At 43.2% G+C, this 25,917-nt stretch overlaps 1 protein-coding gene across 4 annotated transcripts in view; it reads left to right on the top strand.

Annotated features, from left to right (window-relative positions):
- The window catches only part of PLCE1 (phospholipase C epsilon 1), a 311,110-nt gene extending 286,468 nt beyond the window's left edge, over positions 1 to 24,642 (top strand). For all 4 annotated transcript variants that reach the window (XM_032836099.1, XM_032836091.1, XM_032836082.1 and 1 more), the window contains 9 exons: positions 3,011 to 3,174; positions 4,447 to 4,708; positions 7,165 to 7,283; positions 10,063 to 10,191; positions 13,427 to 13,636; positions 18,288 to 18,446; positions 20,115 to 20,330; positions 20,652 to 20,864; positions 23,539 to 24,642. In XM_032836099.1, the coding sequence (XP_032691990.1) occupies positions 3,011 to 3,174; positions 4,447 to 4,708; positions 7,165 to 7,283; positions 10,063 to 10,191; positions 13,427 to 13,636; positions 18,288 to 18,446; positions 20,115 to 20,330; positions 20,652 to 20,840 (1,448 nt within the window). In that variant the 3' untranslated portion in view covers positions 20,841 to 20,864; positions 23,539 to 24,642. The remainder of the gene's footprint in view (positions 1 to 3,010; positions 3,175 to 4,446; positions 4,709 to 7,164; positions 7,284 to 10,062; positions 10,192 to 13,426; positions 13,637 to 18,287; positions 18,447 to 20,114; positions 20,331 to 20,651; positions 20,865 to 23,538) is intronic.
- The last annotated feature ends 1,275 nt before the right edge of the window (positions 24,643 to 25,917 follow it).

Below are 25,917 nucleotides of genomic sequence, written 5' to 3'. Positions count from 1 at the left end.
GAGCCACGGCTGAAGGGGACACAGGAACGGCCCCTCCTTGAGCCCCCCCGCAGTCTAAACCATGCACTGAGCTTGCCGCGAGGCCTCCACTCACCCCAGAAGGTTTCTCTTCCAACCCCAATCAAGCCAGAGAGTGTGTTGGAGCTCCTGCACTCAGAAGGGGCAGATGGCTGTGTTATGTAGTCCATCAAGTTTCTCTGCAAAACCTTCCAGCTCCCAGTACAGAGTACTGCCATAAATCCTCTCTTGATTTCAATACGGCAAGCAATGATAAACATCTCCTCACACTGTACAGAGCATGAGCTACACGCAGTGTCAGGTTGTTCATCTGTAAAACGTTCATCTGTAGTCTTCTTTCCTCAAATTGAGGGTGGAACCACATCATAACCTGCACACACTAGGTGCTCAATAAATGCATGCTGCACTGAGCCGAAACAGATTGTATCTATTACCCCTGCTGCAGTCTGAACCTGTGGTTTGTGATTTTTGGTCCAGATCTCTTCTAGGTACTTCTCTGTGGATGTGAGTCCAAATAGATAAGAGTCAACATTGGAATCATTATTTTTTAATTTTTGAAAAGAATTTCTAGGTTAGGGAGTGCTTGATTTTCCATGAAATGCCCTAACCAAAAAACAGAACCCCCCTCCCGTTGTCCCTTTAGTCTCCAGATATTTTGTATGGCTCTCATCTACCTTACCACTTCCTGAATTTCAGGGAACTCTGATGCCACAAAGGGGTGTCTGTAGACTTAGGCTGATCTCTTCCCAGGAACTCTAATAGCTCCTTCAACTCCTGGAAGGTGTACAGTTATCTAGAACCGGGAGTAGCCCATGTCTCCTCAATAAAACCAACTCTTGAGCTGGGAAACTCACCTGAAGCTGTGTGCAGACAGACCCTGGTTGTTGCTGGCAACAGTCCTGCAACACTCTTTCCATCTCGGGCAGAATATATTCTGCATCATGTCCTAGGACCTACAAGTATATAGACCTTCAGCCCTAGTCCAAAGACAAGCTTCCAGTAATATTTATTATGCTTTCTTGATCACACTCTTTATGATGACTTTTCCAGCCCCCAAATATAGGGAAAATATTATGAGAATGGTGTCTAGTTACTATGGAGTTTTTAAAAGAATGGAAGACTTTAAGGTGATGCTGTGCTTGATCTGCCATCACATGCATTGACTAAGAGGGATGATGGGGTTAGACAGATTCCTGCGTACTCTGACCATTGGTTAGAAGCAGGGTTTTAAAGAACTATATCCCTAGATGAAGATCTGGGACCAGCCGTAGGACCAGAGAAGGACTGGGCTTGAAGGTCCCACCTTTATCCCAACTGAGCATCTCCACGTGGATCTGTTTTACAAAGTGGATCACCAAATGGGATTTTAGTTAAGACAAAGCACTTTCAGATTTTGGAAAGCTTTAAGGATAGACACATCACTAATGCCATCAGACTTCAAACCCAAATGGCTGTTGACATCATAGTCATATTTAATGACTACTGTTTATTGAGCACCTTCTGTGTGCCACGTGTCAGGGTAGGGACCTTCCCTCATCATCTCATTTATCTTTATGACACCCCTTGAGATATAGACTACATGGCTTCAGCGGTTCAGACTCAGTAGTTAATGAAAGTATACATTATTACATGGTTCCGAAGTTAAGCTGGGTCAGGCTGTTCAAGTGTGAACTCCAACTCACCACTCACGAGCCACGTGCCTTGAATTTGTTCATTTCTTGTGCCTTGGTTTCTTCATCATAAAAATGAAAGAACTAACAGAAGCTACCCCATGGGTTATGGAGGCACTGATGCACACATGGTGCTTCACACAGGGGCTGGTGCACGGGAAGGGCACAGTGAGTGGGAGCTGCTCTAATTTCATGAGGAACATTTCTCCATTTCATGTTTACCAGCTGGGTGAGCTAGTTTGCTTCCCTCCGTAGTCTCAATGAATCAGTCACATGGGGACCAGATTGAGCCTGAGAGGTGGGGTCCAGAGGTGCTAATTTTGTAGCTAAGGAGGCTGAGGCCCCTGGAGCTTTCATTGTGTCTAAGACATCTTCCCCCCACAATTCCTGCACATGGCCCCAGCCAACCTCCATGTACACGGAAAAATGTTACACACGAGACGAGTTAAAGCCAACTTCTCCTTGCTCTGTGGTGCTGACCACACTTTTCCTTGATGTTGGTCCATGTAGCAAGTTCACTCTGCACAGGGGAGGAATCTATCAGAAGGAACATTTGTCAGGTGTGTCTCATAAACTGCTCATTTGGGCCACTTTTATACAGACTTTTGCCATTGGATGAGCCTTTGAATGTGGAAGAGGCTGCAAGTGCAGGGGTCCAGTTGTTCATCAGAGAACATGCCAAATAAAATTTGGCCACCAGACACTGGAAGCTGTTGTGAGAGTTCCAGGCATTTATGACTGTGGGGACTGGGGACATGATGGAAGTACATTTCATAGGGAAGTACTATTACTAAAAAAAAGTACTATTATTAAAAAAAAAAAGAGGTAGACGTATTGCGATTTATGGGTTGAAATTGAGATTTCAAAGACAATTTTTTAAATTTTTCTGGCTATTCTCCTCACCTTTCTTGTGTTCCTAAGATTTCATCTTCTTTTTGAAAAAGCCAGGATTATTCATATGATTGTCTACAATGTTTGGTGCGTGGGGATAAGAAAATGCCATTATCCCTTTCCAAAATTCAGTACAAAGTGAGGTATTTCACGGATTTTTCTGGGTGGATGTTGTGAATTTTTATTTGCATAAGTTTTTAAGTGGCAGAATGTGGGATGGAGCGTGAGCTCCTCAGAGGCTGATCCCGCGTCTCGTCACTGGCTATGCCTCAGGTGTGGTCGGCACACAGTCTATGCCGTGAATGTGTAGTTATCTCTTCATGCTTCAGCTTAGGGGAAAGTGGATCCAAAGTTCTTTTGAGCTTGAAAGTAAATGTGTGAGATGACACGTGAGCCACCAAGTAACACACAATTTTTACTTTATTTTGCAGATCTCCCCTTACATTTAAATGCTGCCATGTTTGAGGCCAACGGTGGCTGTGGCTATGTTCTGAAACCCCCAGTTCTGTGGGACAAGAACTGTCCCATGTATCAAAAGTTTTCACCCTTGGAAAGAGACCTGGACAACATGGAGCCTGCCGTCTATTCCTTAACTGTAAGCATGGCCTCTGTTGTCAGAATATAGTAAGATCTGTAAGACTTCCTGAATATGAACTGGTCTTGAATTCAAGGCATTACAAAGGTCTTGTGTCACAGTCTTGTTCATGCAGATTTTGTTCCGAAAAGAATGTCTTTACCTCTCAGAAAGCAGTGGCTGTGGTTTCGATACACTTTCACCAGGCCCTCTATCTGCGAGAGCCCAGTTGGTGAACTTATGAGGTCCCGGCTTCACCTGCGTATTGATGATGGTAATTCTGTCCTCCCACCCCTGGGCATCATAACTATGAGTGGATCCCATAAACATTGAGCTCCTGGTTAGAGCAGATCATCTTAAACTCTGACAAGTCCTTACAAGATCAGACAGGCCTCAATATACAAATCAATTAAACATCTTTTCTCCTTGCAGATTAACTATCATTCCTGGGCTCTCCTTACTCCTTTTATTACCTAGTTAACTAGTCATCAGAACTCCACAGGCTGACCCTAACAGCTGAGCCCCAGTAGCTCAATATCCAGACTTATTCCCTGTTCTTTCACTCCTACTTAGTTGATAGAGAAAACTGCCAGATGGTGATAGAAAAATCAGGGAGGGACGAAGCTACCTCTTCTCTCCATCTTCACATCTTGTCTGGCTGGCTGCAAAGGAAGACTGCCAGGTAGCCTGTGCTCATGACACCTCAAAGCCCCAGGGGATCCCCCTCACATGTGTTCCTCCCTCCCAAACTGCTTTTCGCTGGCCCCAAGACCAGGGCAGCCGCCCCTTTCTGTTTGACCATTTCAGCTGGAATCAAGTATAATTCCATCTACTTACAGAAGGCTGTGGGTTAATTTTTAACAACACTCCCTGGGACTTGCGTCAAAATTCAAGTCTTCACGAAAAAGATTTGGGGTATATCAAATATATCCACCTAAAACCTTTTGTACAGAATGTTAGTACGATTCTCAGTTACATTGCCCGCGGTCCCTTTTCTCTTGCTTTCTTGAGAAATGCAATCATCTTGATTGCTTAGTTTTTGAAAGTAGTTGGTCATTTTCATAGTGGAAGGTTACGGTCGGGTGAATGCTATGGATGAAATAGGCTTTCACTTGATGTGATGTGATGACCCAATTACAATCACTTTTTTTTTTTTTTTTTTAGCAACTTTATTAACCATTTACCACATTCATCCTAGAATGTTCCCTGTCGTCCCGGAGGGAAGCGATGAGGCGCAGAGGTTGCTCTGTTCCTTTGACATCTTCGGTGACTTGATCCTTTTCTCCCCCTCAGATCGTCTCTGGTCAAAACGTGTGTCCAAACAGCAGCACGGGGAGCCCGTGCATCGAAGTCGACGTCCTGGGCATGCCCCTGGACAGCTGCCACTTCCGCACAAAGCCCATCCACCGGAACACTCTGAACCCCATGTGGAACGAACAGTTTCTCTTCCGGGTTCACTTTGAAGACCTCATATTTCTTCGTTTTGCGGTTGTGGAAAACAACAGCTCGGCTGTAACCGCTCAGAGAATCATCCCACTCAAGGCTTTAAAACGAGGTAGAATATAATCATTAAAATGCTAATCATTAGTGTAGCTACCTGATGGATGCCCCGGACTTCATGGTGCTCTTCTACCTCTTTCTGTGTGTGTGTGTGTGTGTGTGTGTGTGTAAAAGTTCCATAGTACGCAGTTAAAATAAGAGGCACAAAGTAATAATACAGATTTGAACACTGTTGAAGCACATCTCAGAAGAGGTTTTTCTTTTACATCATCCTAAAATCGCACATATTGACCACATCCCGTAAGAGCGCAGCCTCTGCTTCTGCTCGTGTGGAGAGGAGTGTTTGTGCTCCTGTTCCCACACACCCCTTCCCAGTAGCGCCCACCACAGCCTGGCATGTTTAGAGCAGGGACTGACGTTAGGAGAGGAGCCTGAGGGGCACCAGGTGGCTCAGTTGGTAAGAGCAGGGTACTCTTGTTCTTGGGGTCCTGAGGTGAAGCCCTACAGTGGGTCTAGAACTTACATTAAAAAAATTTTTTTAATTAAAAAAACAGAAAACAGAGAGAGGGGAGAGGAAAGAAGCCTGAGAGGAGGTGGGCTGAGGTATGCTTGTGGCATCAGCAGGCCGTGGTGGGAGTCAGCCCCAGCCTCATCCAGGGGCAGAACCTGGGGTGGGTGTTGGGGCAGAGCAGGGGTGGTTGGAGAATCCCGAGCACAGGCTGGGGCTGTTGGCCTGAGGTGGTTCGGCCTTGCCAGGGACTCTTGGTAATAAAATGCGGATTTTGACTCTAGGTCTGGGGTGGGGCATGAGATTCTGCATGGCTAACAAGCTCCCAGGGATGCTGACCCTGCTGGTCTGCTCTGAGTACCAAGGTTCTAGTACATACTTCTTCCCACAACCACACTCCAACTGCCACAAGCACGTGACAGGCTCCTACAGTTTGTGCTTTCCCTGCTTTTCTTCCCCACTATGCAAGCAGCCCTTGGTCACTGCCTTAGTCCGCTCCGGCCACTATAACAGAGCACCACAGACGGGGGTGCTTAGACAGCAGACGTGTCTTTCCTCACAGTTCTGCAGACCAGCGTGTTGGCAGGATTGGTTTCTCCCAAGGCCTCTCTCCCTTGCTTGCAGACGGCCACCTTCTCACTCTGTCCTCACATGGTCATCCCTCAGTCTGTAGTACGTGGCTCTGGTGTCTCTCTGTGTCTTTGTGCTAATCTCTTCGTATAAGGACACCAATTATACTGGTTTAGGGCTCACCCTGGTGACCCATTTTAACTTCCTTAAAGGCCGTAACGCTCTTTAAAATCCCTACCTCCAGATACAGTAACATTCTGAGGTCCCAGGAGTTAGAGCTTTAACATAAGAATTTGGAGAAGACAATTCAATTCATAACAGTCATTATAGAAATGTGAGAAAGTACAGAGAAGCAAAAACAATTCTTTTTAACCATCCATTCCCTATCCAAAATCATCACTTTTGGTGTATTTCTTTTGCAGGCTTTATTTCTCTGCCCATGTATTTATATACTATATGTAACATGCATACATATACATATTACATAATGTATTTTTTTAAGATTTTATTTATTTATTTGACACACAGAGATCACAAGTAGGCAGAGAGGCAGGCAGAGAGAGAGAGAGGCAAGCAGGCTCCCTGCTGAGCAGAGAGTCCGATGCGGGGCTCCATCCCAGGGCAGTATGATCATGACCTGAGCCGAAGTCAGAGGCCTAACCCACTGAGCCACCCAGGCACCCCATAATGTATATTTTTAACAAATAGGCTTCCTACTAATCTTAGTGCTTCACACCTTACTGTTTCACTTCCTGGTGTATGTAGGGCGTGACTTTTCATGTTGATAGCCATGCATCTTCATTACCACTTTTACTGGCTGCATGTTATTCCATTTTGTACAAACATTCACACCATAACTTACCTAGCCAACCCCCTATTGTTGGAATATTATCCCTAAACCTGTTCTAAGAAGGAATATTTGTAAAACGGTGACTGTAGATGACTTGATACAGAGGTAGTCAGATTTTCCTAGTATATTTTGTTTGAGTTTAGGATTTTCGCTTTGAGTCTAGGTTAGAAACAGTACCTAGGTGGGGCACCTGGGTGGCTCAGTGGGTTAAAGCCTCTGCCTTTAGCTCAGGTCATGATCCCAGGGTCTCTGCTCGGCGGGGAGCCTGCTTCCTCCTCTTTCTCTGCCTGCCTCTCTGCCTACTTATGATCTCTGTCAAATAAATAAATAAAATCTTTAAGAAAAAAAAAGAAAAAGAAACAGTACCTAGGCAAGTTAGTTACCACTCGGTGATCCAGATCTGTCCCCAGGGACAGCAGTCTGCTGAGGAAAAGGCAACTCTTGGCTTCGTGCCTGCTGCCACTCCCCACCCATTTCAAGGCCTGATTTCCGCCAACTGTGGACTGCCCTCCCCGGGGTGTCTTCTGGGCAGAGCTCTGGGGTGCGTGGCTAACAGGCTTCTTCTGATTCTGCATTATTCCAGGTTATCGGCATCTTCAGCTGCGAAACCTCCACAATGAAGTCTTGGAAATCTCTAGTTTATTCATAAATAGCAGAAGGATGGAAGAAAATTCCTCCAGCAGTGCTGTGCCGGCCTCTTTGGTAATGAAGTTCTATTTTACTCAGCACATTTGCAAGGATTGCTACACTGGGGATAGGCTTTCTTGCAGCACAGGAACCTGGTCCATTAGAGTTATTAATTAGGTAGCAATGGAAGTAATAGTAACAATAACATCCAGCCCCTTCACACTTTCTAAGTACTTTCCATCTATACTGACACAGTTAATCCTCTCAATAACTTTGTGAAATAGATATTGATACCATCTCCACTCCATAGATGAGAAAGGTCAGAGCTAAGATATCTGAGGTCACACAGTGATAAACCCAAGTTATTCTAGTGCCAAAGCCCATACTCTTTTTTTTAATTTCTTATTAACATATAATGTATTATTAGCCCCAGGGGTACAGGTCTGTGAATCGCCAGGTTTACACACTTCACAGCACTCACCATAGCACATACCCTCCCCCAATGTCCATAACCCCACCACCCTCTCCCCACCCTCCTTCCCCGGCAACCCTCAGTTTGTTTTGTGAGATTAAGAGTCTCCTATAATTTGTCTCCCTCCCGATTCTATCTTGTCTCATTTTTTTCCTTCCTTACTCCCCAAGCCCCCCACTTTGCCTCTCAACTTCCTCATATCAGGGAGATCATATGATAATTGTCCTTCTCTGACTTAGTTCGCTCAGCATAATACCCTCCAGTTCCATCCATGTCGTCGCAAATGGCAAGATTTCTTTTTTTTTTTAATTTTTTATTTTTTACAAAGCCCATATTCTTAATGAGTACATGATGGTGCCTACCAGGGAGGTGAACCCAAAATAACAACATGGGGAAAAGACTAATCAAGCCAAGCTTGGGGAGTTGCACCATCAGCTCTCTTAGAAATGGGGGAGGAACACCACAGAGAGGGGCACCATTGCGGACTCTCTGTCTTAACAAGCTCCCTAGGCCCACTGAAGTTCGAGAACCACTGGACCAGCACTTACCCCAGTAATACAGGGTTGTTTACTTAAACAAGTAGCACTGCTTTAATTAACTGGATGATTCCATGATCTTGCCCTTTAGAAGTGAATTTTAAAGGGTGCCCACTGATTACCTCTTTACATGTTTGATAACCTGTTCACTGTTGCAGCAATCTTAACCTTCAACATAGCGCTAATGACCTGTGGAAAGGCACTGTGTATGCTCACAAATAGCACTGGCTTGACCACTGCCATGGGCTCCTGGCAATCCCCCAGCTTTCTTCTCTGCTTTTCCTCCCCTCACCTTGTCACTATCTTCTTTCTCTGCCCTGATCTCATTTCCTTCAGTGTGTGGCCAAGGTCAAGAACAGCACCTTGGCCAAGATGGAGAGATGCTATTGCCGGTACGTGTGCAGAGGACTGGGAAGCAGGGGCAGGGCTGCCTGGTACCGAAGGGCAAGAATCACACGCTTTTACTGAGGAGAGGCAGGACATAGTGCCGGATTCAGGGTCGGTCATCCTCGAAACCTGTTAGCACTGAAGATGCCACACGTGCCGTGAATGAACCACTATTCCTTACAGCACTTCTGACACCAAATACATGGTGTCTTCCCAATGCTACTTCAGCTCTGACACCAGCTGGGTGTCCTGCCTTTTGATTTAATTCTGACACCATCTACCTGGACTTAGCATCGGATCCTGAAGTTAAGGACTGTCCCCACTTCAGGTGCCAGTGGCAAGTGCCAGGCTGTCACTGGTACTGCTGACTGACCAGTTATAAATTCAGGAGTTTTCCACAACTCCCTCCCCAGGTTCAAGAATTTTTTAGAATCACTCACAGAACTCAGAAATGTGCTTTACTATTACCAGTTTATTATGAAGAATACAACTCAGGAGCAGCCAAATGGAAGAGATACATGGATCAAGGTCTAGAAAGAAGGGTGTACAGAGCTTTTCAGCATCCTGAAGTGTTCACCAACACAGAAGCTCTCAGAAGTCCATCTTTTAGGGGATTTTATGGAGGCTTTGTCCCTTTTCCAGGGACAGAAATAATAATAAAATATTTCCAGGGCCAGGCATAATGTCATAATTCAGCTCTCAGTGAATTTTGTATTTTGAATGAATGAATGAATATATCTTAATATAGAAAATGCTCAAAAAGTTTTATAAGGGGGCGCCTGGGTGGCTCAGTCATTAAGTATCTGCCTTTGGCTCAGGTCATGATCCCAGGGTCCTGGGATCGAGCCCTGCATTGGGCTCTCCGCTCGGCAGGAAGCCTGCTTCTCCCTCTCCCATTCCCTCTGCTTGTATTCTCTCTCTTTCTCTCTCTCGTCAAATAAATAAATAAAATATTTTTTAAAAAGAAGTTTTATGAGTTACACACCTCCCCAACTCTTCCTGAGACAGAAATGCTTTTCACATTATAATTATTTGTGCGCCCGGTCAGTGAGCTCTCCAAGGCTGTAATAGTCTATTTATCATCTTACCAACCAAAATTCTACCCAGGACCCTAAAGAGAGATGGAACTCAGTAGACACTGTTGGAGGTCAGTTCATCAGAAGTAACATGCATTTCAGATGATATCAGGCCTCCTAATTAGGATGTAAAGAGTCACTACTATTAAAAATAAATTATTATTTTGGTAATATACTGCTAATATCCTCACTAGACTATTAAGGAAGATGCACCATGGCCTCTTCAACCACAAACAGAAGCATCAGGTTATAGAAGAATGGTCTTCTTTTGCATTTATGTGTCCCCGTACAGACTTTAAAGAACTAGCACTTCTGTATTGAATATAGCCTGGAAATAACATGAGAATGAGAGTGAATAAGAAACCATGTGATCTTTCTTGCAGATGTTTAATACAGAAGAAAGAAAATGTTTGCAGACTCACAAAGTCACAGTGCATGGGGTCCCGGGTCCAGAGCCCTTTACTGTTTTCTCCATAAATGGTGGCACCAAGGCAAAGCAACTTCTCCAACAAGTAAGTCCACTAAGCCCATAGTTGGGAGAATCCAACATCTATATATATATAAGTGTGTGTGTTTGTGTGTATGTGTAAATGCATGTGTAAACACAAAAGCATACATAAAACACGAAGTTCATGGTGATGCTCTTCCTTTTGATTATTTGTGTAATTCAGCACCGAGATCCACCCTAAGAATGATCTGGGAGAACTTGGTACCACGAGACAAGCTAACCTGTAGAAAAGAATTTTTTTTTTAAGATTTTATTTATTTATTTGACAGATAGAGATCACAAGTAGGCAGAGAGGCAGACAGAGAGAGAAGAGGAAGCAGGCTCCCTGCTGAGCAGAGAGCCCTATGTGGGGCTCGATCCCAGGACCCTGGGATCATGACCTGGGCTGAAGGCAGAGGCTTTAACCAACTGAGCCACCCAGGCGCCCCTAGAAAAGAATTTTTAACAGTTCTTCAAACACATAAAAACATGGAGCTCAGGAAGGATAAAGACCAGAATGAGTGGCTCTCCAAGCATGTGTACTCCTTCCCTCTAACCCTAGGGCCAGGCCTCATCTCCCTTTTTAATGTAGAGCTTACTAATCAATCAGAATTTGCACATAAGCTGAATGAAGTCTGTTTGCCATCCTAGGAGTTGGATCAAAGTTTTAGAGCATCAGGGTGGAGCACATGGCCAAGAAGACATCTTCGGCCCTTCCAACCTTAGGCCTTTATGTGCATGTTGAGCAGCCCCCTTGTCGGCCTTCCCCTGGCACTTGATCTCAACCTTCCAGGTACCACCCCTCTGGTGCAAAAGGGCCAGCAGGGCCTGACATGAGAGGATGAGGACCTGTTGCCCCAAACCCTGCAGCAGCCCTGGCCTGAGTCCCCTCATGTGGTCCCGCATCTCCTTGGGAACCCCAAAGATCTCTGTGCTTTCTGTAGGCAGGGCCACTGCCCCATGGGAGGGCATGTTTGAGTGAGAAAACCGGGAACAAAGCAGCATCCGGAGGGAGGCAGTTCCTCAAAAGGACAGGCAGACCCATGTGTAATGTCTTTTGTCTTCACACCGGGAGCTCCCCCGCTCCTTAGCACAGTGACCTAGTATCTTGGCAGACTATTTTATCCCTAACCCAATTCATCCCTTTTCCTCCTTGGGAGTAGACCAAGGGAGCAGTAACCAAGAGGAGTGACCTTGGGCTCTCTTTTTAGTTAGGGTGTATGACAACAGGTAGCTGGGATCCTAGAATGTATGAGGTGGGGGTGGAGTCTAGAAACCAGTGAAACACCGTATGGAATAAGAGTAATAAATAGTTCTGGATTTTGAGAGGAAGTCTCTATGGACAGGCAACAATTTGCCCAACATTTTAAAACTGACTTAAAGTCAGAGAAAACGGCTTGAGTGCCAGTTTTCATAGACTATCAAACAGAAGCAACTACCAAGACTTGGGGGCGTGGCATTTGTTTGGGGGTTTGTTTTTATCTTTTAAAGCAATCAGGCCATGAACTTCAGCATCTACTATCACAAAGTATTGTTGGGGATTTGGAGATATTAAGATATCTCCAAAGATATATGGAGATATTAAGTAGGGTATAATTCCCATAGACCACCCACAAAAAGCAGCCCATTACTGGATATAAAGCAGGACTGAGGAGGGAGTGACACGGCCCTCTCGTGGGGATGATGGTGCTGACTGACCCACTCCTAGAGGCTTCACATCCTGAATACCCCATAGCAGTAGCTGTCTTGCCCCCATAGGATCCGTAGCCCAGGATCAATTACAGACCAAGGACTGAGGTGAAGGGAGCATCATCTCCCTAAGAGTCTTCTGCCTCCACCGTCCTCAGCTGTCTCTGCTTTTTTCCTCCAAGTGAGATGAAGCAGTGCCAAGTGTTGACTCTGGTAGTTGGATCATTGGTGCGGCAAGGAGAAGGGTGTTTGCCTAATACAAGCCAGATGGTGGCAACTTTCTCTGTCCCCACTCGAAGTTGAGCCTTTTGTCAGTAACCTGTATGAGTGGGAAGCAATGCGTCAGCCGGAGGAGCCGTAGTGATGGCTAGTGTTCACTGGGTTCTCATATATGCCTGCGTCCGGCTTCATAACTGGTGCCTATATCATAAAACGAAATGACAAGGTTGTTACTTTTACCATTCCCATTTTATGTATGGGGAAACTGAGCCTCCAAGGGGTTAAATATCTTGCCCAGTACCTCACAGTCAGTATTAAAGGCAGACCTCAGACCCAGGTCTGTCTGGCTCCAGAGCCTCGTCTCAGCTGCTCTGTTTGACCATCCAGGGTCCATCGCCAACAAAGAAAACAAGCTTGTAGGCATGGTGTCGAGAGTTCATTGAAAGGAGAATTCCCAGGAACTTAGGTCAGATGACATTAGAAGACAAGCATTTCCAACCTGAGAAAAAGGGATGATGTTGGTAAAAGCTGTCTTAGGGTCTTTGCCACTGGCCCTGAGTGACAGGATCCCAGAGAGCTAAACGCATAGACTGGGAAGCCTCAAGCTTGTAATTCAGTAGGAGCTCTCATTCCAACTGTGGGAAAAATAGTTACACTGTCTGGGGATTATGAATAAATTGTGTCGTTGCCCAGAATGAACATAAACAATCCTTCTTGGACATCAGAGAGTTCTTAGGTCTTCCAGGAAGAATTATGCAACGCTGCAGAGCAGGTCTTACTTATAAATGGCACATCAAACCTATGTAAACACTGTGAAAACAGGCTTATTTCATGTGGTTGTGTGTGTGTGTGTGTGTGTGTGTGTGTGTGTATTCAAATATAGTTAACATACAGTGTTATGTTGATTTCAGGTGTATAATAATGCAATGATTCAATCATTCTATACATTGCTCAGTGCCCACCATGATAAGTGTCTCATTAATCCTCCTTTACCTATTTCACTCACCCCCCCATCTACCTCCCCTCTGGTAACCATCAGTTTGTTCTCTGCAAAAAAAACAGCTCATTTTAGTTTGGGGGCAGGTTAAAGATTTTATTTATTCATGAAAGACAGAGAGTGAAACAGAGATGAAAGATAGAGGGGGAGACATAAGAGACAGAGGGGGAGAGAGAGAGAGAGAGAGAGAGGCAGAGGGAGAAGCAGGCCCCCTCAAAGTGGGGACCCCGATGCAGAACTTGATCCCTGGGATCATGACCTGAGACCAAGGCAGACGTTTAACCAACTGAGCCACCCAGGCGCCGGAAAGATAGCCTTATTTTGAATGAAAGTTTTGCCTTTGCTTTTTCTTTAGATTCTGACGACTGAACAAGACATCAAACCTATTGTCACAGACTATTTTTTGATGGAAGAAAAATATTTTATATCTAAAGAAAAGAATGAATACAGAAAACAACCATTCCAGAGAGTCATTGGTCCAGAAGAAGAGATCATGCAGATTTTAAGCAGCTGGTTTCCAGAGGAAGGCTATGTTGGCAGGATAGTCTTAAAAACCCAGCAGGAAGTAAGTGTGTCTGACACCATGACGACTCAGTATGTGATTAGCCGCCTCAGACCTGGCCACCTCCCTGCATTCAGAATTTCCTATAACTGCAACTTGACTTCTGTTGTTCTTCTTAAGTAAATGTGGAGAAATGATTTTATTCTTTTGCGCGTGTTCAGAATGTTATCTCTAAGGTACGGAAATTCAGTCTAAAAGCTGTCCTTTGTAAAAGAAAGGGAGCAAGAACTCAAAGGATTCCTTATGTACGGCATCAGCTGTGGGTCCAGGATTTGACTTCTGTATGAACAGATGTTGTTGTAAGCGTCATGGCACTGTGTCATGCTAGTCCCGTTGGTATTTTTACCTTTGGTATTTTTATATATTTATATAACAAATTTATATATTTGGTATTTTACTTTTGGGTTTCCTGCCTCTTCATGCCTATTAAAGTTTTAGCTACTAGAAGATTCTGTGCTTCTAGGCAAAACAACAGTAGTTCTTTGAAAATATTCTGTAACTTCACACAAAGCAAGAATAATCTCTCAGCCTCAGGCAGAATTAGTAAAAATTAACATTACATTCACTAACATTCCCATGGTCGTTCCCACAAAGGAAACAATTCAGCGATTGCATGTTGACTCTACATTGGTTAACTCCTGTCCCAGTTTGTGAATGGAGCATTGATTTTTTTTTTTTAATAAGAGCCCACTAATTTCCCGCCATTTTCTAAAATGACCTATAAAGTCATTGCTTCACCACAGATAGTCATGCCTCATGATATGTCAATAATGAAGGAGTTGAGTCAGTTCAACCATTGATTAAACAAATATTTCCTGAGCACCTAATAGGAGCCAAGCCCTGTTCTGGGCACACGGTTGGCTCCTTTGGGGCATGTAATAGAGCTTGGTTGGTAAAATGCCCATCAAAGTCCATGGTGTTGGGATACAGTGGAGATGAGAAAGAGCCAGTTTTTAGCATCATGTGCTACATTTTCACTGTGCGCTGAACTGTGAACGTGGCCAAGAGCCTCCACAGAGCTCCAGCATCTGCTCTGGGAAACCAGAGCCTCTGTCTTTCCTCCTAACCTTGCCTTAGACCATAAAAGGACACTTCATTTAGGCACAGAAATGTAATTGTCTCCCCAGCCGCCTCTCCCTATTGGACTTACACATTGCAGAGACAGTTAACAAGCAGTTCTAGTAATTACAGCTTTATGAGAAAATATCAGAGGGCTTAGCTGGACTTCGGAAGCCATGTTCAGTTTCTCTCTACATTCTTCCCGTTGTCTTACCTCATTCTCCAGCTACCTATAAAAAAGTTTCTAAGTGATTATGTCAGCAAGTGAATTTTCAAACCATATAGTTGCATAATGATTTACAGTGTTTAAAGTTCTTACTCACTGCTTTTGAATGATCTCGTGACAGAATGGAAACCATTTCACACATAAGGAAATGGAGGTTCACAGAGGTTAAATCATGACAAGGTGAGACATAGAAAGAACTACATCTGTGGCTTTCTGGTCGGTGTTGTTGCCCCATCCTATGCTCCCCGGGCTGGTGCTGAGCCAGCCCTCTGGGACACTGGTGCCCAGCACTGTGGGGACAGCAGGTGGCAGCAAGCAGGAGAGAACATGGACCGGCCATTGAGTGTCGTGGTGTCATATGGCTAGAAGGGCTGGGGAGGTTAGGAATGCCCATATGCAATTTAAAATGTGTATGAGGGGCACCTGGGTGGCTCAGTCGATTAAGTATCTGACTCTTGATTTAAGCTCAGGTCATGATCTCAGGCTCCTGGGATCAAACCCCATGTGGGGCTCCATGCTGAGAATGGATTCTGCTTGTCCCTCTCCCTCTCCCTCTGCTCCTCCCACTTCAATCCTTTCCCCTCTAGCAATCTCTCTCTAAAATAAATAGATAAAATCTTTAAAATGCATATGAAAACAAGCTGTAGAGACCCCAGGAATAAATATTTCATAAGGGCTGGTGGAAGAGAAGCATTTTGAAGAGTAAGGGGGATAAATTAGAAAGGAAGGCTAACAAGCATTTTTCTGAGGGGGACAATACAGCAAGCTCTCCTATACAATGCCTTTGTGGGGAGGAGTTTTTGTTTTTTTTTAAGATTGATTTTATTTATTTATTTATTTGAAAGAGAGAGTGAGCGAGAGAGAGAACACAAGCAGGGAGAGGAGCAGGGGGAGAGAGAGAAGCTGACTTGCCCCTGAGCAGGGAGCCCCATGTGGGGCTCGGTTCTGGGACTCCAGGATCATGAACTGAGCTGAAGGCAGAAACATAACCGACTGAGCCACTAAGCATGGGGAGATTTTTGAAATGTAGTGGGGATTTTTGAAATGACTGACATGTGTCTGCTAAGAGAACAAATTACATTTAAGTGTTTGGGTTGGTCTGGTGCATAGTGACACACAGTAAATATTTACTGACTGAATAAATGAATTCAGCAGTTATTGAATGCAAGCAGATACAAGCATAGTTGATAGATTTGGGTTATAAGTATTTCCATGTATTTCATTTTGTGGAACTAGTGAAATAAGTATGCAGATTGCCTATATATTGAAAGTCCCCAAACTGCCCTCCATGACCTCTGATCTCTGCCTGCCTGCCGGCTTTTTATAGTTTTCTTGTCTTCCGGGTTCTCAGGCTGTCCGGATCACATCTTCCTGTGGTCAGTATGCCCTCCTGGGCTACCTGCCGGATTTGAAATCAGACAGACCTTGCTCTGCCACAAATTAGATGACCCTGTACAGCTCATTTAACTTATGTAAAACTCTGTGCCCTAATTTGTAAATCTGTAAGAGAAACTACTCTGCCTGATTGAAAAATATGGACATGAGACTCATACCAAACATACAGACAATATGTAAAAAAATGCTTAGTAAGCTATAAAGAGCTACAAGTGAGGGCCATTGTTCTGGTGTAACCTGAGCCTTCTAATATGTGGGCAGAAAATTCCTTGGAAATAAATAAGTTCTGAGTGAGGCTCCAAGGAGCGCTCTTAAAAGTAATGCTTATTGCATAGTTATTGAGGTATTTTATGTGTCCATTAGAACCTTTTTTGGTTTTTTTATGCTTCTTGGCTTCCTGGTTTTCAAGATGCGGATTATAAATTATGTCAGATGAATTACCATCCAGCCCCACTCTCCAACTGGTTAAATATATTATGATCAACATAGTGACATATTACACAGCTAAATATTTAGGAATTGACCTAAAATGAACACCACAATCTTTTAAGTGGGGACAAAAAACAAGTTGAAAAGCATTATATGGAGTTTATATAATAAAAATAGACAGTAACTCTCCCCTCCCCAACACCCATAAGATAACAAACGGGGTCCAAAAACATCAGTCCTGAAAACTGTAGGAACCATGATTGCAAGATTAATGAAATGATTGGAGTGAGCCTGGGGGGCTGGTTGGCAAGAAGCTCCAGAAACCAAGCCTTTCTGGTCCTGGCCGCAGTTTGGCGCCACCTGGTGGCAGTTATCCATTCAGACTTCAATATCGACGGGGACAATTCTGGGCCACACCGCTGGTTGGAAACTCCAGGAGAGTGGCAGTGATTCTTGGATTTTTCTGGCTAGTTAGCATCATTTCAGTGGCTTGATCTGAGGAGATTAGGCCAGGAGACTGTTAGAGATCCAGGGACTTTCCTGCTAAATGCTCAGTTCCTGGGATAGAGTTGACCCTCCCCCTTCAGACCACACCCCCCCTTGCAGAAGAGAACTGTAAGCTACCTTTCATTTGAGAATGGCGCTAACAAAATCAGGAGCCATTGGATAATCATATTATACCTAAATTCACATAATTGCAGGGTTTCATTGTATATATTTGTTCACACAAAAATACATAGATCTATAGCAGATGTTTAGAAGCATATATAACCTAACAACAGTGGGTTTTTTTATGGAGAATAAGATGAGAGGGAAAGAAAAAGCTGATAATGGGGAAAGTTTGACTCTTTATTGATATATTTCTATACTCTTTAAAAATTTTAATAAGATTCATATATCTATAGATATATCTAAATATATATTTAATATATAGTTACATGTGTAAAATTTACTGAAAGCCGATTCACCAAAAGCCAATTAACCTGATGACCAATTCTCACACTTACTGAGAATTTTGTCAATATTCGTTTCAGTGTATCCTAACCTCCAGCCCTCATTTCGGCCTTTTCACTGCTGGTTCTGTCCATCCAGTCTGGCTGAGAGTCTGTTTGCATATTTCATTGTTCAAATGTCTAGCATTCCTTAATTGCCCAAGGCCTGTTTAGGGAATGGATGGGCTCTCTCTTAAATGTAATTCACGATGTTCTTATTTGGCTTTTGGTCATTGGCAGTATGGTATGTTGTCCTTTTACAAATCTATCTACAGTTGACTTGGACTCTGTAGTATATAGAGATCTGCTGGCTCACTGTGAGCCAGACCTTATCAGTCTGTCAACATCAGCAGAAATACCTACATTACTTTCTTCCTCTCAGAAGACATGGATATCCTTGTAGAATCATTTATGAACTATTAACTAGTATATGAAATAGAAAGCTGAGAAATAGTTCCCACATTGCCCAGATACAGCTCACATTTTTGCTGGGTTTTTCTTTCTTTTTCTTCATCATCTTACCATTTACTCATACTTTCTTTTTCTAACATAGAACCTAGAAGAGAGAAGCATTATTCAAGATGACAAGGAGGTGATCTTGAGCTCAGAGGAGGAGAGTTTCTTTGTCCAAGTGCATGACGTTTCTCCAGAGCAACCTCGAACGGTCATCAAAGCGCCCCGTGTCAGCACCGCACAGGATGTCATTCAGCAGGTGAAAGCCTCACCCTCGCTCGCCTCAAGTCTGCTCCTCACTGTAAATCACTGGCACAAATCAGACGTCAGCTCATTTTATGAATGAAGTTCTAGACCAATGGGTATCTGAAAAGGGAGAGTGTGTCTCTAGGTTAGGACACACTAGTTCATTCCTTCAACAAACGCTTGCCTGGTATCTATCATAAGTCCCGCTTTCTGTGGAACTGTTGGGAAAAGATTTAGGAGGGGACGCCACAGAGGAGTAATTTCATTGTCCCAGAAATGCCTAAGCCAGTCCCTGGTGACTGTTTCTGAGATTTTACAGAGGACATGCCAGAGGCCTTCTCTGGCCCTTTCCCTCTTCTAAGTCATGCTTCTTTGTGTAAATGGTTTCGAAGAACTGTACCTCCTTCCTTCAAGCCTCGTCATGGTTTGTGTTTATTAAATACCCATTTGAGAAGTGGTAGAGCATAATGGTTAACAGCACAGACTCTACATTAAATTGCTCAGTTCAGGGGCGCCTGGGTGGCTCAGAGGGTTAAGCCTCTGCCTTTGGCTTAGGTCATGATCTCAGGGTCCTGGGATCGAGCCCCACATTGGGCTCTCTGCTAAGCGGGGAGCCTGCTTCCTCCTCTCTCTCTGCCTACTTGTGATCTCTGTCTGTCAAATAAATAAATAAAATCCTTTTTTGTTAAAATAAATAAATAAATAATAAATTGCTGAGTTCAAATCCCGGCTGTCCTTCTTAGCGCCTCAGTTACTGTGGTGTGCTGGTAAACTGGCTCTCTTAAAGAAAGAAAAAAAAAAAAAAGCCCAACTGGTTTTTAGTATTGGCCAGTTTCTGTTATGTGGAGAGTCCCACCACATCTGACCTCACTGGCCCAGCACACATTATTATATCCTATGTGGTAAGCTACTACATCCACAACGCAGAGACTGTATAATAGTCCTTTCCACACAGAGTTGTGGTGAAGATTAAGTCAGTAAATACACGTAAGATGTACAATGCCCAGCACCTGGTGAACACTATTAGGTGCTATTTGCTATCGCACGATGACATAATTAATATTTGTCTCCTTCATAGAGTTTGAACTCCAAGAGAGCCCAGACCTATGTTTGTTTTTTTCACCTTTATCTCCCCCAAAGTACAGTATCTGGGACACAGAAGGCCCTCACTAAGCATTTGATGAGCAAATAAATGCATAAGTGAAAGACGATCTTATACTAAATGAGAAGGGTGACCGGGTAAATTACTAAAATGCTTTCCACATCCAAAAACGTGATAGAGGGGCTGCCTAGGATCAGGGTTCTGTTCCTCCCCGTCTGTGTGACCTTCATGTCTATGAGCTTTGGTGCTCATAGACCCAGTCCACATCCGTATTCTGTTACTCATTAGCTGTGCATTCTCTGGAGTCTACTTAACCTCTGTATTGTTTCCTTGTCTGAAAATGGGGCCGTAATACCTATATCACAGTCTGCTGTGAAGCCCAATCATGTAACATGGGAGAGCATGTTACAGGCAACAACTATGCAAACATAAACTGAGGAATGGGACGATGCAATCTGAGATAGATCCCCCCTCCTCTAAAAGTCTGTGACATCTTCCCACCTTCAGGTTTCCTTCAGAATGAATGCAAGTGTTGGAGATACTGTGTCTATATTCAGCAGACTGTAACTTCTCTTTCAGACCTTATGCAAAGCCAAATATTCCTATAGCATCCTGAGCAACCCCAACCCGAGTGACTATGTGCTTTTGGAAGAGGTGGTGAAAGATGCTACCAAGAAGTCTTCTACCCCGAAGTCCTCCCAGAGGGTTCTTTTGGATCAGGAATGTGTGTTTCAAGCCCAGAGCAAGTGGAAAGGTGCAGGAAAATTCATACTTAAGCTAAAGGAGCAGGTGCAGGTAAAGTTCAAAGTTCTTTTCCTCTCTCCACAAAGCATTTGATACTCATAACCACGTGGTAATCAAATCTGGGAACTTATGAAATCTAGGAGAAAGTTTCTGAGTCAAGGGTTTAGTAGGGAGAAAATGGTTTGGCTTCACTTTCACTGCATAAAAAGAAATGTACTCCCCACTGTGTGTAAGCAGTCTTGAGAGAAGACTCCCGCAGCACTTCTTCCCAAAGCTCTACCCACTAGAGAGGAAGAGGAAAGGGATAGTGTGGCAGATGATTGAGGATCCTGGCTTTCACCTTATACCCATGGAAGGTTCTTTTTTCCACAGGCATCCAGAGAAGACAAAAGAAAAGGCATTTCTTTTGCAAGTGAATTCAAGAAGTTCACCAAGTCAACTAAACAACCCCGAGGACTCACATCTCCTTCTCAGGTCTTGGCCTCAGAAAGTGTCCAAAGCAAGGAGGAGAAACCAGTGGGCAGCTTGCCCTCCAGTGACGCCATAGACTACCGACAATAACCGAGGCTGGCATGTTTTACCCAGGTAGACTGAGTTACTGCGTCATTCTGCAATGGGGGCCCACTGTGTAAGGCATAGCAGGCCCAGAGGACGATGTCCCCTGAAGGCAGATAAGAATCGTACCTAAAAAATAGGAAAAGGGCTTTGAAAATCCATGTGCCTTCAGCATTTTAATTTTATTTTTTTTTAAGATTTTATTTATGTATTTGACAGAGAGAAAGATCACAAGTAGGCAGAGAGGCAGGCAGAGAGCGGGAAGGAGGCTCTCCGCTGAGCAGAGAGCCCGATGCGGGGCTTCATCCCAGGACCCTGAGATCATGACCTGAGCTGAAGGCAGAGGCTTATCCCACTGAGCCACCCAGGCGTCCCATCAGCATTTTAATTTTAGACCAACTGGTTTTGTAGATAGCCTAACGAAGGTCCCAAGAAGATAACCAACTTGTTCAAACTACTTACATCAGCCTTATTTTATCAGACCTGGAACTGCCTTAACCGTTACTAACACAAATATTCTCGAAGGACTACTATGGGTCATTCGGCTCTCATTCCTTTGGATTTTTAGTTTCATGCTAGCCATTTTGAGGTTTGATTTAGCCTCAATAACCTCATCACGGTCTGCCTCAATTAAAAAATAAAAATCTGGCATTCAAAACTGCATAACAGCCTCTATCTGGAAACTGCAGTGAACTCAGACTTTGGTGGCCCACCCACTGCTTGGTATCCACAGAGTAAACTTCGTTCCATCTTCAAACAAATTACATGGAACCCAATTAAAAAAAAAAAGTTAACCTAGTTGTTGTTTTAATTTCTTAATGAACCACGCAGTGATTATTAAAGCCCACTCCTTACATAAACCATTGTCGTTCTAAAATTGAGAGACTGCTAGCATTGTGAAGGCATTGCTGCTCACACTGTGGGGCTTCATCGTCTGCCTTTATCATGATCAGGAATTTTTTTTTTAAGATTTTATTTATTTATTTGACAGAGATCACAAGTAGGCAGAGAAGCAGGCAGAGAGAGAGGAGGAAGCAGGCTCCCCGCTGAGCAGAGAGCCTGATGTGGGGCTCCATCCCAGGACCCCGGGATCATGACCTGAGCGGAAGGCAGAGGCGTTAACCCACTGAGCCACCCAGGCGCCCCATGATCAGGAATTTCTTATATAAAATTGTAGAAGCTCACGATTAAAGAATCCATTGATACCTTTTGGCAGGACCTAAGCTGATTTTTAAGAGCACAAAAGAAGGCCCAATACACTGAGCCTATGTTTCTACATTTAAGGAGAAACTCCTAAAGTAATCAGTGCCCCGTACTACACATACAAAGCTCTTCGAAAACAACAGATGGGACCAAATACAGGAAACGCCCTCCTTCAGACTACTGGCATATCCAGCTACTTTGAGAGGTTCACGGTTACTTAGGTTCTGTATGTAAAGGCTCAGCTGAAGGAACTCGCAGAGCCAGAGCAGCAATCCACATCACACATCGGATAATAGTGACTATGCACGGAACACTTCTCTTTAGGACTAAGCACCAGTATTGAGCCTCTCCAGTTTTTCAGAGAATGCGTCACCTTGGCAGTGGGTCTGTGAGCAGACGCTGTTAAGGACAGTAATCAAAATTCAAAATATTTTCTCAGATCAAGAACTTAGTATCAAATGAATCCGAGATGTCAGGTTGTACACACCCCTCTATTCTGACCTCCGCAGTGATAGTGGCATCACACTCCACGCGAACGGAGCCCTCATCGTGCCGCAGGATTAAGGAAGTCTGTAGGAGTGCAACGCCACCGGATGTCTGACTCACAAAGCAGCTTACTACAAATGAGCGTTATGAGGGTGGGAGGGAGGAGTAGATTTAGAAGTATGCTTTTGGGCTGTATTTTCCTAAAGCAAGCAGACATTCAGAATCATTCAGTTGACCTCAGCTTTGCTTAAAGTTGGGGAAGTTTTTCTTTAAAAGCAGCCATGGTTGGAACTATGGGAATATGACTCTCATGTTATAAACTTCTTTACAAACGGTGTCCTCAGAAAGGGATGCTTCTCAGAAGAGACTTTCTGTGCTCACAAGAAGGCAAGTTTAGCGTTTTCAAGAACATAAGTTTTCAGGTTCTAAAACTTTCACCCCTGAAGTTTTAAGAGTTACCCCTTAATAATTTAAGAAATCCTAAAGAATTATTTACCTTACTCTTCTCTGAAATGATGCAGAGTTGAAAGAATCCCACCTTTTAGAAAAGCTGAAGTTCATCTGATTGTGATTTAAAAAAAACCCTTCTAAAGGCTGTGGTGTTCCAGGCCAGAAATGGGCTCACGTTCCACCTCCCAGGAACACCACGTTACAACACTGCAAGTTTCTTTTTTTTTTTTTTGGAAGATTTTATTTATTTGTTTGTCAGAGAGAGCACAAGCAGGGGGAGTGGCAGGCAGCTGGAGAAGCAGGGTCCTGCTGAGCAAGAGACCCAATGCAGGACTTGATCCCAGGACCCTGAGATCATGACCTGAGCCAAAGGCAGACACCTAACCAACTAAGCCACCCAGGCGTCCCAGCACTGCAAGTTTATGGCCAAGACTCTCTCCTCTAAACCAGCCACCAGAATTATGGGTTTCTCTTTGTTGAACCACACTAAACCCTTGCTACACTGCAGATGTTGCTGCTCCTTCATTTTAAATATACTCACAAACCTATGTATACCACTTTACAGGTAAAGATCCTTTGGTAAGAAGTTGAAGTCAAGAGTGAACATGGTGGAAACAAATATAATTTCCTTTACCTTCATCACACTTAAACTGGAAACTGATGATTTCTGAAGACTTCTTCACACAAGATATGAGGTCCACGCTGAGGTCAAGCAAAATGGCACAGGGCTACCTACCACCCAGTTTCCTGACGAATGCAGCCAAGAAGCCCAGGAGGTGGCCATTTTATAAATGTCAGCAGTCGGAACACTGCTAAGCTTGCAGTAACGGACTTAGAACAAGGGTCAGCAAACTCTGTCCATAAAGGGCCAGACCGTAAGGATTTTAGGCTTTCTGGGTCCTTTGGTCTCCACTGCAGCCACTCAGCTCAGCTGTTAACAGTGTAAAAGCAGCCACAGACCATACAGATGTGAGCGTGGCTATGTTCCAATAAACCACTTACAGACGCTGAAATTGCAACTTTGTGTATTTTCACGTCACTAATAATTCTCTTTTGGGTTTTTTTTCTATCACTCAAAAACATAAAGACTATTCTTAGTTCAAGAGCCATATAAAACCTGGTGGCAGGCTGGATTCAGCACAGAGCCATAGTTTGCTGACCTGACTTAGAAAACTGGGAACAAGACCACAGAGGTCTGAAAACAAGTAAGCTAGTTTAGTCCTACACTTCATGGCTGACGATTGGAAACTTCGGGGCAAATGTATATACATTCTGTAAGTGTCATTAAAGAGTAATTCGGTGTAAGTTCTGTATTATGCACCACAGTGGACTCTTCTTTAGCATCTCTTTTTATGTAGAGAATGATGCTGGGTTGTTTTTTTTTTTTTAAGTTTATTGCTTATGTATTCACAGATTATTCCACTTTTGGTTTTCACAAATTGAACTTAGAATGATGTATAAATTAATTACTGAGTTGTGACATCTTAACAAGAAATTTAACCATTTCTGAAAGCAAAAGTAGACTGAGCTGGTGTTCAAATTTATTTATTTTGCAAGGTTTGTACTGACACTGTACTTATATATTTATTATACATAGCTTTCTTGATATCACTTATCAATTAAAAGCATTACTGGTTCTATTTGAAGACAAATCTAACCAAAAAAAAAAGTATGCTCTGAATACATGACATGGGCCAGAATTTCATGTTAAAAAAAAAAAAAAGCTTCATTTTCATTTCTGATTAACTGAAGAGCTATTGCTCCAAGTCATAACTGCCATTTAAGATAAATTATCTTTAAAATCTTGCTGTATAAAACTATCATGTAAGTGTAAAGGATTCTTGTTATTCTTGGTATGAAGCAAATTATGACTTTTAAAATGGAATATGTGTTCCTCTAAAGTAAAATCCAAATTTTATCTTTCTACCAATATTCAAATTTTATCTTCAATATTCAGATTTTTTCTTTTCTTCAATTATAAAGCACACGAAAAATCCTTTTTCTTTGATAAATCTAAGTCTTTTTACCCATTATAAAAATGAATAAAACAGTCCCCAGTTCTTTGCATAGTCTAAAATCAGAAGTGTTAAAAATAAACCAGACAGCTTTCATGTTGTTGTAAGTTCTTACTGACTGAAAGCCTTAATGCTACAGCCACCATTTGCTTGTCGACAGAATTCAAGCTATTCCAATTGAATGTAGTCTGCCAAGTGCTACAGGTTTCTTATCAAATCATCAATCTGTAAGAAATGCACAATACTGACCCATTTTAAAAAACATTCCAGAAACACTTTATCATGCTTCTATAAATTTGGCATCTTTTCCTCTGGTTTGGTTTATCCTATATTGAAAACTGAGGTACTGCCCATAATGGCTAAGAGTCAAAATGAAAACCGTGAAGAGTAAGGGGATAAGAAGCAAGACTGGTCTCTAGGTTTAGCACTTGGCCTTGACTCTAAGCTCAAGCCCCGCCCCACCCTACCATCTATAACATAGCTGATTTGCCTGCAGGACAGAATCTGAAACTCCCTGAGACTATAGTGGGACTAGGTTTCACAAGTGAATGTATTGCCCATGTTGAATCCAACTTAGTTGTTCGTTCCATTTTGCGGTGAAAGCACGTGCTCTGTTGTATCAGAGTCTTTGGGACTTTCTGAAGGACACGTTGCTCAAAATGTAAAGCACCTGCTCTATTACAACTAACCTCTATTACAACTAACTGGCACAACTTGGTGTTTGTCAAATATATGAAATTTTTACTTGTATCTTCTCTGATCTAGCTATGTTAGTATACCAAATGAAAGAAATTAACCTATTATTTAGAATAAATCAAAAATGGCCACCTAGACTCTACCCATTACCACTTCATACTTTCCAGACTACTGAAAATCTGGGTAGCAAATTTTTATCAGTAAAGTTGATATGGAAAAGAATCTAAATATGC

The sequence above is a fragment of the Lontra canadensis genome, unplaced genomic scaffold, assembly GCF_010015895.1.
Source record: "Lontra canadensis isolate GAN:19392208 unplaced genomic scaffold, GSC_riverotter_1.0 scaffold3, whole genome shotgun sequence".
Taxonomy (NCBI): Eukaryota; Metazoa; Chordata; class Mammalia; order Carnivora; family Mustelidae; genus Lontra; species Lontra canadensis.
The sequence above is the reverse complement of the archived record's forward strand: the minus strand, read 5'-3'. Positions and strand labels throughout refer to the sequence as shown.